This window comes from Limanda limanda, chromosome 21 (genome assembly GCF_963576545.1).
Source record: "Limanda limanda chromosome 21, fLimLim1.1, whole genome shotgun sequence".
NCBI lineage: Eukaryota > Metazoa > Chordata > Actinopteri > Pleuronectiformes > Pleuronectidae > Limanda > Limanda limanda.
The window spans coordinates 8,971,748-8,984,453 of record NC_083656.1 but is presented as its reverse complement, the minus strand read 5'-3'; the positions used below and the strand labels follow the sequence as shown (position 1 = coordinate 8,984,453).

General features: G+C 40.3%; 3 protein-coding genes across 3 annotated transcripts in view; 1 reads left to right on the top strand and 2 right to left on the bottom strand.

Moving 5' to 3' along the window:
- LOC133027994 (testican-2-like) overlaps nucleotides 1–268 on the top strand; it is a 34,325-nt gene extending 34,057 nt beyond the window's left edge. The window contains exon 11 of the mRNA XM_061095184.1: nucleotides 123–268. Coding sequence (XP_060951167.1) covers nucleotides 123–268 — 146 coding nt within the window. The remainder of the gene's footprint in view (nucleotides 1–122) is intronic.
- Nucleotides 269–3,035: 2,767 nt separating this feature from the next.
- On the bottom strand, nucleotides 3,036–7,992 carry sar1aa (secretion associated, Ras related GTPase 1Aa). Its single transcript, XM_061094699.1, has 7 exons — nucleotides 7,930–7,992; nucleotides 6,895–6,967; nucleotides 6,552–6,671; nucleotides 6,071–6,136; nucleotides 5,030–5,133; nucleotides 4,796–4,927; nucleotides 3,036–4,689 (listed from the first exon to the last, which is right to left on the bottom strand). The coding sequence occupies exons 2-7, from the start codon at nucleotides 6,950–6,952 to the stop codon at nucleotides 4,573–4,575; spliced, it is 597 nt and encodes a 198-aa protein (XP_060950682.1). The 5' UTR covers nucleotides 6,953–6,967; nucleotides 7,930–7,992; the 3' UTR covers nucleotides 3,036–4,572.
- Nucleotides 7,993–9,282: 1,290 nt separating this feature from the next.
- ppa1a (inorganic pyrophosphatase 1a) lies at nucleotides 9,283–12,416 on the bottom strand. The gene is made up of 11 exons (XM_061095217.1): nucleotides 12,356–12,416; nucleotides 11,884–11,948; nucleotides 11,330–11,383; nucleotides 10,931–11,050; nucleotides 10,747–10,833; nucleotides 10,535–10,661; nucleotides 10,327–10,454; nucleotides 10,040–10,125; nucleotides 9,817–9,886; nucleotides 9,399–9,438; nucleotides 9,283–9,311 (listed from the first exon to the last, which is right to left on the bottom strand). The coding sequence occupies exons 1-11, from the start codon at nucleotides 12,414–12,416 to the stop codon at nucleotides 9,283–9,285; spliced, it is 867 nt and encodes a 288-aa protein (XP_060951200.1).
- Between the last annotated feature and the right edge of the window lie 290 nt (nucleotides 12,417–12,706).

Here is a 12,706-nt window from a genome sequence, read left to right as displayed (position 1 = left end):
TAAATAAACAAATGTATAATATAACAGTGATATACAAAATATATACAAATTTCACAAGAAAACAAATTTTTCTGAGAATAAACACATTTGTTCCAGCTCTAATACATTTACCTTTTTTCCAGATGAAGTGGCTGGATACTCTGGAGATTTCGGGAGCGGTGTGGGATGGGAGGATGAAGAGGAGAAGGAGAGGGAGGACACCGGTGAGGAGGCGGAGGAGGAGGAAGAGGAGGAAGGCGAGGCTGACGACGGAGGATACATCTGGTAGGACTGTCGGCGGAGAGCAGAGTCTCGGCTGCAGGGCCTGGAGAATCTACAGGGATGGCTCTCTCCTTTACGGCAAAAAGAGTTTGGGATTGGACTGCGGAGGAGGCATGGAGTTGTGTATCATCCTGCCGGGATGTAATGTGTTGCTGGGCAGGTCCAGTGATGAGATAATGACCCGTTTTTTTGTCTTAGATAAGTGTAATTGCTTCATTCTCTCCTCTGTTTTTTCAGCAACAGAGTTTTTTTGTTTTGCCGTCCTGAAAAGCAGGACCCACTGACTCCTGCGCCATAGGTAGCTAAAGTCCATCAGAGATCTTGTCCGACCGCCATCTATGCATATAGAGATTACCAGTAATTTTGTATTGTGTCAACAATTGCTTGAGTGTTAGAGCTGTCATCCCATTGGAATGACAAGAGATCGGGATTTAAAGGAACAGTTTGACATTTCGGGAGCTTGTTTGCTTTCTTGCCGAGACTTAGAGGGAAGAGATCCGTACCACACTTGTGTCTGGTAGGTTAGCTTAGCTTAGCTTAGCATTGAGAGTTGACGTTAAATTAAACATCTCTGGCCCGAGTCTGACCGATACGCTCTCACATCTGGACTCATTCCAGCTGTTCCCCTCCAGGGTTGGTTGACAGCCAGGGAGATTTATCAGTCCACAAATGTGTTTCCTCCAAAAATGTTACTCTCCGTGCTGCTGACTAAAACATCTTATATGTTTTTCTGTTGACTCTATGAAAACCACAGTGCAAAGTCTTTATGAAACATTATGGACTGTCCAGGGGAAGAAATACTCCAGAACATAACCCCCTGTAAAAGTGCTCACAGTTGTTGTAATATAAAGGTTTCCCCAATGCTCCCAGTCTTATATCTTCATAATTACAGTGCATGCATCAAAGGAGGCCCCGGAGTGCAATTCACAAAAAACACAACAATAAATCCTATAAAACAAAATATTAACTTCTAATGGAAAAGGAAGGTGATTGCTGTCAGCTAAGCTTGCTGCTGATTGGACAGAAGCACTGTCCATCTTTTCAATTGGAAGGAAATTCTGGTTTTTGTGTGATTTGAGTTTGGGTTTTCTCATATGCTGTTTTATTCCACATTGGGGTTAAACCCCCCCTCCGAAAAAACCTGCTTATTGTAGATTTAGGTCAGCTGATCATCCAGCTTCATATTTACTCGACCAATCTTCTCCTCTAACTCTCAGCAAACAGGCAAACGAGCCCGTCTCTCAAAATGAAACGTTCCTTTAAATCAGTTCAGTGCGACGTGTTGTGTATTTCTGAGCGGATTCTGTACATAGATCCAATTATCTGTGAGGTGAGCTGCGAGGACTTCAGGTTACCATGGTTTCAAGCTACCTTTATGCTAAAGGTGCACCACAGCTCATAGCAGTTTTTAAATCGCTGATGCGTTCGGGAATTTAATGGACACACACACACGCATACAGACACACACAGCTACACAGGACCTATATTTCCAGCCGGATTACTTTTATTGAAAACCACACATCACTGTCCTTTGCTTCCTCATGTCAAAGAATGTGGCACAACTACGTTTCATTTGCAACTTGAAAATCTGTATTTTGTGTTTCTTAAAAAGAAAAAAGAACAACGTGTGCATTACTTGAAGTTCTGTGTGTATACTTGAATTCACATTGTAATTTTTGTTTTCTTTCTATGAGAATATCGTTGCCATGTCTTCATTCATGCTATCGATGGGCCAGACGTTTGGTTGTTTTTAGTATTGCATGTTAGTAACATAAAGAATGTACTTCTAGGCTGAGCACTTTACTAATAAAGGCACCGGGAGCCAAGCTTGTGTGTTGATTGGAATCTTTTCTCGCTGTTTCAGGGTTGAGATTTATCATCCGGGGAGGAATTAGGTTTTCACTGCGGCTGTGCCACTGAAGTCACACACCATTTCCCTCCTTAAAGAAAGAAACACTGGGCTGAGGTGGTTAAACTGAATGAATCAGTGAGATAACGGCTCCTTTCTTTGCTCCGGAGAGGAAATGTTTCACCATCTGCGGCTCTTTCACCGCCGAGGATCAATATTTTAAATTTAGCTTGTGAGCCAAAAACAGATTTTCAGCATAAAGGAACCAGCCTTGTTTTCACAGATCTCACGTTCTGTGGAGTAATCTGTTTATGAAGCATAAGCTGGGTGAGCAAATAAATAATATTTCACAGCACAGAACTACTTCCTCGTGACCTTTGGCTCCTGCCCCTGGCGTGTGGAGCTCTGATTGCTAAAGGGTTTTACAGCCAGGACTGCAATTACATGTGATTATGTTTAATAAGGTGTTAACGAGAAATGATTTCACCGTCGGCTACGATCACGGCGATGGAATACAAACGAGGAGGTTTGAGGCTCCAGACTTTCCTCTCAGATGAGATACGGGTGTTTGTTGAGGTTATTTTGGTGCCGAGCTGCCACCTCATGCTGGAGGAACAAATTACAGCAGGGTTGGCTGCCAAATACTGAGCCACTGAGCAACTGCTATGTGAAGGCAGCACTGTCACATGGGAGACGGAGGATAAACCCTGCAATGATGGATCTTTACTAGTTTACAATTGATAATCGTACAGTTACAAGTAAGTAAAGTCAGGAAATTATTATTATTATTAGGCCTACAACTGTTGACTGGTGCTACTATCATTAGTATCACTCGTATCATTTTAAACAGTAGTTCAGCCTGAACTAAGGATATAAGCACATTAAAAACTGCATGTAAACCACTGCAATAAACAAAAGACCCAGATGAGTCTATAAAAGGTGGATTTTATTACAACATCTCATCTCATGGAGCAAACTACTTCTAGATGTTCTCATTTAAGCTGAAACCATTTGCACACATACTGTAATTGCTGAAAAAAATTGAACAAATAATAGATCTAACTTGATAGGTATAAATAACTAACAGTACTTTCTGAGGTCAGCCAGAGTATTTACAGTACAAACATTTACATCTGTATAATACATAATTTACAGGAGAACATTAAACAATGATCACACACACTTCTCTTCCTCCTTATCTACTTCCAACTTTTTAATAACGAACATACAAAGTCATACAAATCATTGTAAACACGTCCGCATGTTTACTCAAAGAAAACATAATTATTAAAGAATATTCCTTTACAGGTTTGCAAAGTGCACTCTCATATCTTCTTAGATAGTCAAAAAGTGCGTCTGTACCTGCAGGATTTCAACCTTGTACAGCTTACATGCTGATTACATTTACTTTACATAACATATATTGCTCTGGAATAAAGGACTTAATCATAAAAAATAAATAACCCTTTTACTTTAGTCTCTTATTTATAATATTGCTGCTTCATATTGGATTTTAATCCACTTTAACCAACACTCCGCAGAGATACAGAATGAGACACTGTTTTATTGCAGGAGTAGCAAACACTAATTGAAAGGATGGAAAGATTTTAATAAACAGACTCAGAACTGTGTATGTTCTAACAGTACAGGTTGGTCATTCTTATTTACTGCCTCCGTAGAGCTGCTGAAAGTCAGAGAATGTCTGTGTGAGCCTCAGAAGAGACGTCTCTCAGTCCAAACCAGCGCTCCTCAACTTAGCTGCCTTCGCGTGGGAGAAATCAAACTGCAGGAGCCAAGATTAACAAGCCAATTCCACCGGGACACTGAGAGTGAGCCACTTATTAATCACAACACACTCATCAGCAGGCTGCTCAACATGACTCTGTTTACTTCACTGTGTCGGCCTCTGTGGGACGTCACGTCGTCCTTTCAGCTCGTTGGACTCTTAAGGGGATTTGAGTCAATTTGCCTCAGTGAGAAGTTGGATGTCTCCGTTGTAACGCTGAAGACGTTAGCAAACATCTGTGGCCATTTTCTTTGAGGGCGGTGGCTTCAAATCATTGGAACTGGAACCGTTTTAAAATCTAAACCGCAAACTATAATAAATTATAAACTAGATACCACCGTAATCTTCATTCCTCTTCTTAATAAATTCTAACTCAAGCAGTTAAATAATAATTAATGCAACACTGATGTCTATTAATCTACATTCCTGCACAGTGTACGGCTGCACATGTGATGTTATCGAGTACGATGTAATCTAATGAACTTGTCATGCAGCTGGACGACTCTCACATTAATAGTTCACCATGAACCACTCTTAAAAGTTTGCATAGAAACCTTTAAACCCTGAATTAATGCTAAATAAAATAATTTGCTCCTTATAATGTGATTTGATCGACGTTGACGAAGAGACAAAGTCGTTCGAACGTGTCGAGAGAATTCCTCCTCGGCCGTGCAGGTCAGTCGATGTACTGTGATAACCATCGGAAGCCTTCGCCGTAGCCTTGTTTCTTCAACACGCTACACATGAAAATCTCCATCGGTCGAATGTTCAGCTCCTTCAAAGACACGTTTCCCTGTTGGTGACAAAGATACATGAGGACGACACCAGGACATCGGCCCACACACATGCAGGGATCGTCATGCACGTCATCTCTGAGAATATAAAGATAAGTGGCCGACCTTTCCTGTGACTTGACCATCGAGAGCAAAAGCTCCTCGAAGTCCTCCTTCGCTGACGGCCTCCGGACGGTCGATTTTATTACCCAACACCAATACCGGTACATTGGTGATGGTTTCATCCGCTAGCAGAGCCTGGAAGTACGAGAGCAGCGCAATCATCATACTGTTTATCCGGCGTTAACAGACAACCGTCAGTGCTGCGCGACGGGAACAACTTGTAAGTGTGAATCTTACGTCCAGTTCTGTCTTGGATTCTTGGAGTCTGTCGTGGTCCGCGCAGTCCACGAGGAAGACCACTCCGTTTATAGCGGGCAGGTAGTTCTTCCACACTCTCCGTGCTGTAGGAGAAACGGTGAATCGACAGCAGCTCAGTGGCAGTGAATGAAACTCTCAGCTTGTTTAAATGGAAACTGGAGAAAAATCTATTGTGTCTATATTGTGTCTGTGAATATCGTGGCACAATAAACAAATAACTAAACAACTGCATACCCACACGGGTTTATTTAATCACTCCAAATAGGTTGAAGAAGGTGGAGCTGTGTTGGGAATTATGTCAAGTCACTCAACTGTATGAATGGCAGTCAGTGAGACCACACCATTGCACAGTAACATAGATATTAATCCCTAAAAAAACGACTCACTCTCTCCATAAAGATCCATAATTTATTTCCTGTGAAAATCTCACACAGTAAATGAAAGAGACAAAACCGTTCCTGGATCCGTCCCCATAATTGAATCCACTCACACATGTAATAGCCTCATCACACCCCAAGTGAAAGCACCGCTATGAGACTCTATTTCTGCGACATAAGAGTGAATTTACTATTAATGTGAATTCACTGTTTTACCATGCGATTTGAAATACTGTTATAATTATTCCTAAAACATGTATCCATTCATTTTACACTCTAGTGGATTACTACTCTGTTTTTTCATGCATGTTCTTCAGCAGCACATCCTGCCTTTGACTTCTCTTGTCCCGTACATTTAGTTCTAATAGCTGCATCTTAGTTGATTCGCAACCTCCTGCAATGTCATCACAACTTGGTGCCACATGGAAAACAGAGACACCTAGTGGCAGCAACAAGAACTGTAAACGTATATGAAAAATATGTATTGTGGGTTGTGCATGAGAGGATGCCTCTAGTGTGACATCTAGTGGTAGAGAATATGGAACGTGACTTATTTAAAAAGCTTTCACGGACAATAGATGTAATAACTAAATCTGTGATGTGTTTTTGTTTTTTCTGTGTTATTATAGGGGAGAAATCTCACCTTGTACGTGTCCTCCCAGATCAAACGTGGTAAACGTCATCCCACCGATTGTCAGCTCCTCAGAAGCTGGGGGGGGGGGACGATAATTGCATTTTATGCCAGTGATAGTTTGAGCAACAAAACACTCACACGATATTGTCACAAGAGTGAGCACAATCGATTACATGTGAAAACTAGCAGAAGGCTGAACTTCTGGAAACATGACAGCTCAAGATCTTAAGGTACAAAGAAGGAAAACACCCCTAGGATCTGAGCAGATCATGGTATCACTAATACAGACCTGTAGATTGTTTTGTTTTGCACCAAAAGGACATCACTTTAAAAACGGTGACGTTAAATGTACTATATTTAGAGAAGAGAACAATGAACTGTACTATACTATGAGGTGGTGTCACATTAACTAGAAACCTGTCAAACAACTGAGCAAACACACTTCACACATATATGGAACACCACAATTGACAGTACAAATGTCGCTTACTCGGATGCAGTGTCGGTACGTGTTGACCTAGTCGATCATCTTTCAACATGTGGAGCAGTGTTGTTTTACCAGCATTGTCCAGGCCCAGAAACACCAGCTTCCCACTCTTCTTGTAAAGACCTAGGGGGGAAAGAATTTCTTATTACAACAATTCATGACTTTTAATTACTTTGCAGTCCCTTTACTGCCTGGACCACATGTAACATTTAAATACTGCTAATGTGGAAAGATTCATTCAATGTAGTAAAGCAGCAGATTGAAAGGTTATAGAGTCAGTTTGTGAGAATTCCTTTCACCTCACATGATGATGATTGGTTGTATTGCTGCTGGTTTTGACACTTACCTAAGAACTGTAAAACGTTGCTCAGCCCCCTGTAGAGCCAGTCAAATAAAAACGACATCTCGCTGTTCTTTGCCTGAAAAAGAAAAAACAGAAAGTGTTTGGATTATTGTCACAGAATCCTGCTCTGGAAAAATGTTTTCGATAACATCATTATCAACAGAAAATACATTTTGAAAACGTTTTTTCAATGATAATTGTCACATATTTGCTGCTCTCACTTGCCCAATCTGATTATTGCTTGTCTGACGAAACAAAACAATTGATCTTTTCGTAATTATCACAAGAAATAAATTTTTCACCAATTTCTTTAGATTTTTATAAGCAAAACAATCGATCGGGGGAAAAAACAGCAGATTAATCAATGGTGGAAATAATCGCAAGTTTCAGCCCTTGTCTGTGGCAACAACTATCTTTGTGAAACTTATTATGTTGACGATTAGTTGTTCACATTGTTTGTGAGGTGTAGAATAATTTGGGTCATTATTAAGTGAATACTTTTGTCTTTTCAATACATTTTCTCCTACATGTAAATAAAACATCCTGTAGTTTATCCACAGAGTCATATTTTCATTACTTTACATCATGGAGGTGATGAAGTAACGTTGGAATCTATTCTGGTGTCGCATGAGACTTTTGTTCCCTTTAGGCCAAAAGACCACGTCCATGAATGTCAGTGTCTCCAAACTCTTGTCCTCATCTGCCTGTAGCTCAAAGTATTGTCTCGGTTTAACCCTCGTTCGACAGCTTCGTGCTCAGTAGAGAGACACTTACTGTCCCCAACATGTTTCCATCTGTCACTAACAGAGACTGCAGCCATGTTGTTTCTCCAGTTTCTAATCTTACTTCACCAGGGTTCGTGGTATTCAGCTCCTGTTAGCATTAGCATGTTAGCTTCCGTTAAGAGCTCCGGTGCTTCCCAGGCGCCGGACGCTGCGTCAGGTCAACGTTCGACACCGAGCCGGCTCCGCGTTGAAATACGATCTCATCACAGCGTGTTGTCACTTCGTGGTTTATCATAAATCATGTTTAACTCACCTCTCGATCCTGAGCTGTGGTGACAGGTCCGTGGTCTCCTTGGATACAGGCTGTGGGAGGCCCTCTTCTTCGTGGCTTAATTGGCGTCCTGTTCCTCTCAACAGCGCCCTCCGGTGACGAGAAGCGGTAAAGGAGAGAAAATCCCTCCTGTAAAGTGTGTTCCTGTACTTATCACTTTGTGAGAACCATTTTAAGCGTAGACCCTACAGAGTGAGAACATTTTCAAGATCTGTTACTGAATCGTTTCAATGCAAACATGCATCTGTCACCTTTTAGAGTAATTCAACCTTTTTTTTTACTGTAAATGCTTCTATCATAATAGAACTGCTGCTGTCTTTACCTGCCCTTTACTACATCCTGTGGAAAAATACTTCCCATTAAACATGTTTGCACTATTATGTTGTACTGTGTACTGTGTTTTGAGAGCTAATTGTGTTGCATACTTGTATGTTCTGTATATGCGTACTTGTATGTTCTGTTTACTTATATGTTTACACTGGTAATTGGGGTTGTGAATATCCTGACTAACATAGAAGTACAAACTTGTGCGTGTGTGTGTGTGCGTGTGTGTGTTTGAGTGTGTGTGTGTGTGCACGCTTTGACATATTTCTTGAAAGGTTATTTAGAAAAACATGTTTCCTAAAATATCTCTGCAGACAATACAGAGACAACCTAAAGCTTTGGTCGATCAGAGGATTATTCCAAATCATATGATGTCATGGGATCAGTGATGTCACAACCAAGCCATAAATTACTTCATGCATAGATCCAAAAATATTTTTGGGACTATATGGAGGATTACTAGAAACAACTGTGGAACTCACTCCCACCTGACATCCGAAACATTGACTCCTTCCCTCAGTTCAAATCCTCTCTCAAAACCCACCTTTTCAGGATTGCATTTTCACTGTAGTTGCCATGCTGTTTTTACTTGCACTTTTAATTTTAATTGTTTTGTTATTTGTTTGCTCCTGTTTTAAATTGTAAAGCGTCCTTGAGTGACATGAAAGGCGCTGTGAAATAAAATGTATTATTATTATTATTTTTCTTGATTTCTCTCTGTTTGTACTTTCCCATAAATTAACCGTTATTCACTTCTGATCAATCACGTCTGAATGATAATGATGATGTGTAATAGTGGCAATTCAATCAATACAATACACTATAGATTGGGATTAAGTTTGGTTTATTAAAGTAATCTCTCAAGCATAAAATCATGGTGTTAGAACAACAACATCAACAAGTGTGAACAGAAAAGCAGGTGAAAAGTGACGTCCAGTCTTTCCAGTTCATCTGCTGCTCAGACGAGTCGAAATCAGGCGAAGGACGACAGGAGGCTCAGGGTTTTCCTTCCTACTTCTCATAGTAGAACCATTTGTCAACTGAAAAAGGATCAGACATGTGTGATTTTCATAGAGTCACGACACAAAGTGGCAGCAAAAAAACGAATATATCCACTGAACACACACCTGAACTTGGAACAGGATCTTCAGGTCCAGGAGCACACGTCTGCGACAGTTAGCAAATCATTAAAGAGTTAATTTCAATTTAGTAAATGCTGTTAAGTGTTGTATGTATAAAAGCTGTTTGAAAAAGCTGCCCTGATCGCCCATCACACTGATTCTGAATGACAAATTTGTTGTTATTTTCATGTTTATTTGAATAAAAGAAAATAAATAACTGAAAAATAAGTGTTGTACATATCTTAGGGGCAGTTTTCTATAGGCTCTATAAACCAGCACCTGAAGGAAAAGGCCTTCAGCATTTTTCTGTCGCCATAATGATCCTCTGGAGTTTCCCGGGGGCTATCAGGTTATCATGTCTATTTACATCAAGGTTGTAGAATTTGAGGCTACTAACAAGAACGTGAAAATAAAGCAGACTCACAGATTTAACCGCAGCCTCGGCCTCGCCAGCGGAGCAGCAGAACGGACTGTCAGACACACTGGTGTTCATGCTGACACGAGAAAGAAATGAAAAAAAAGGGTTTAACTTCAGCTTTAAAAGTGTAACAGACCTAGAAAGGCTTATTTTCACAATGTCTTGTGGCATTTGTCACATTTATTGTCCTCTGTGTATATGATGGAGGATATTCTGACTGGGAACTCACCAGTTTAAATTGCCAGCACTGGTCTTCTTAGAGATTAGAGCCTTCCAGAACTCATGGGTGCTCTTCACTGTGTTGATGGCAAAGTCCTGGAAGACACAACACATTTCCTTACATGAATCCCATCAATATAACAGTAAAAATTCAGTATTAAGCTTAAATATAACAGACAAAATTAAGGAATGTAAAAAAATATAATTATTATATAACATTTACGCTTCAAAAAAGGTGTATGTAAATGTATATTTGCGAACTCCAATGCTGTTTATTTGAATGTGACAATATTTTACCCTGTCCTTGAACTCTCCATTGAAAGCAAATTGGTTTTCCGGTTTCCCATCTGGGACTTTATATCTCTTGAACCAATCAACCGTTGCCTCCAGGTATCCAGGCTTAAGTTTTCTCACATCTTCGATACCTGCGATCAATCAAGAAAGGACCAGATTAAATAAAGAATTGAGTGGAATGTGACAAATGGCATCTGTTGGTAATTCCTACTGTTGAAATCGGCGGCCTCTGGGTCCTCGGTGTTGATGACAATGACCTTCCAGTCTGTTTCACCCTCATCGATCAAAGCCAAAGTTCCCAAAACCTTAACCTTGATTATTTCCCCTTGTGTGCACACCTAGGAATAAAAGATGTATATTTTTGTTTTTCTGCAAACACTTTAATTATTGTCTGTGATCTCTATATCTATGACTTCAGTATACCTTATTCCCTATGTCACATATGTCAATAGGATCATTGTCTCCACAGCATCCTGTGTCGCCATCCTTGTGGTTGGGGTCTTCCCACGTCTGTCGACAGGGAAAGCAAAGAGAGATGAATGATGGAGCAGAGGTACAGTTTAGTTTGCTGTCATTTAATAAAGATCTGAGTTTGAATTGGACCTGCCTGAGGAATAGCTCCATAATTCCAGATGTAACCTTTGTGAGGAAACACGTTGGCTACGTAACGGAGGTTCCCCTTCTTCAGGTCTTGTTTCAGTGGGTTCAGTGGATCTTTGGTGGCAATCTGAGAAAACGCAGGGAGAATAAAAACAGATGGAAACACACAACTGAACTGTGGTCGCTATATAGGAAAAATGTATAGCTGTTCCCTATAAATAACACGATCAATAAGATGAGTAATTCAATTATGTTTTATGAAAACCTGAGAAATGCCAGTAAAGAATTATAATCTAACATTATGAACGTTTATTTCGTAAGGTATGTCTGAACTGAGAACACAGAGAAAACATGCACTAGAAATTATTAGTTTGCCAAAATATATTAATACATAAACAGTATATACCTCCATCTTTGCATTAGTCCACCTTGGAACCTCCACAACAGCGTGAAAAATGTCCTGCAAGGTGATCATAAATACACTTCAGAGAGAAAACATTTATAACTACAGATGGATCCATCAGAAACTTACTGTACAGAGCAGTGATTTGCGGCCCCAATCTGTAATTATACTGAAAGACGTCACTAAAAACCTGCAGTTATTAGCAGTGAGATAGTTTAACAGGACAATTGACTTTCTGCCAACGCGACAAAACTATTGTCACATATGACCCACAACAGGCACATTATGGGCTCTGATGTGAACCTTTGCATTTACAGGTGGATTCACTGAAGTTCATCTAGGACGCCCCTATAGGTTGTGTTGAGGGAAAAACATTCATCCACCATTGAAGAGAAACTGACTCTAGTGTTTACTGCATCATTCTGCTCTACAGCCTTCAAAAGCCAAGCAAAAATGGCAAAATAAAATCTATCGTGATGTACTTCGCGGTGCAACCTTTGCATACAAAGATATTACCAATGTGTCTCTTTTTCATTCAATAGGCGCATGACGCTCACCTCAGCTTCATTTGCGTAGATGGGAATGTCATGGAACGGAGAGATGTATTCACCCTCAGAGTTTTCTATTTCAGGGGAATGGACATTTCAGCTCTTATTCATGAAATGTCATTATTACTTCTACTGCTACTCCTCCTCCCCCTCCTCCTACTACTACTACCATTAGTACTACTAGTCCTCCTACTACTACTACTGATAATAATAATCATATTTTACATAGGTTAAAAACATAGATAAACAAACTGTGTAATCCCTTTATAAAGCTCCATAATTTCTTGTCACAGAAATGTTAAACCTAATGTTTGTTCAATTTAAAGTGAACAAGCTTTAGTTCCACACAATTGAAAGAATCCAATTGATGTATATTTTGAGTTATTCAACAATTTTCTTTTCCCAATGTTATTCAAGCAACTATAACACTATGTGGAAAGGGATTTTTTTTCTCCTAATAAATAGTTAGTGGCTTGCTTACTGAAGAACACCCGGTGGTCCTGGGTGTTGGGCCGGCCCCTCTCCTCGATGCTGAAGCTCATCTCTGTTGTTGGTTTCAAACTCTCGCTGTGTTGGTCGAGGACTGTTTCAGAAGACTAAGCAGCTGAGTGACAGGCAGACACTGAGCCAGAGGGGCAGACATGCGCAGTGACTCAAACGTTAGAGAGCTTCTGGATGAGGAGTGTGAAGGCTGCTCTCTTTACACTCACTGGATTCTCCTCACATCAGATATTGGCGTCTGTAGCTAAGAGTTTCTCAGAGTACCACTAATCAAGGTTTCTACAGTCTGCGCCTGCAAAGTGATTGTTTTCCTCCTTTTCCCCTGAAGTGG

Excerpts from the sequence above, each read along its gene's own strand:
- sar1aa (XM_061094699.1), bottom strand. The coding sequence starts at position 6,952 with ATGTCGTTTTTATTTGACTGGCTCTACAGGGGGCTGAGCAACGTTTTA. Across the intron at positions 6,672-6,894 it reads CAACGTTTTACAGTTCTTAG|GTCTTTACAAGAAGAGTGGG; the intron begins GTAAGTGTCAAA and ends TTTCCCCCCTAG. Across the intron at positions 4,928-5,029 it reads AATCCAAGACAGAACTGGAC|GCTCTGCTAGCGGATGAAAC; the intron begins GTAAGATTCACA and ends TCGTACTTCCAG.
- ppa1a (XM_061095217.1), bottom strand. The coding sequence starts at position 12,416 with ATGAGCTTCAGCATCGAGGAGAGGGGCCGGCCCAACACCCAGGACCAC. Across the intron at positions 11,949-12,355 it reads GGACCACCGGGTGTTCTTCA|AAAACTCTGAGGGTGAATAC; the intron begins GTAAGCAAGCCA and ends CCCCTGAAATAG. Across the intron at positions 10,126-10,326 it reads ATGGAGAGTTCAAGGACAGG|GACTTTGCCATCAACACAGT; the intron begins GTAAAATATTGT and ends TGTGTCTTCCAG.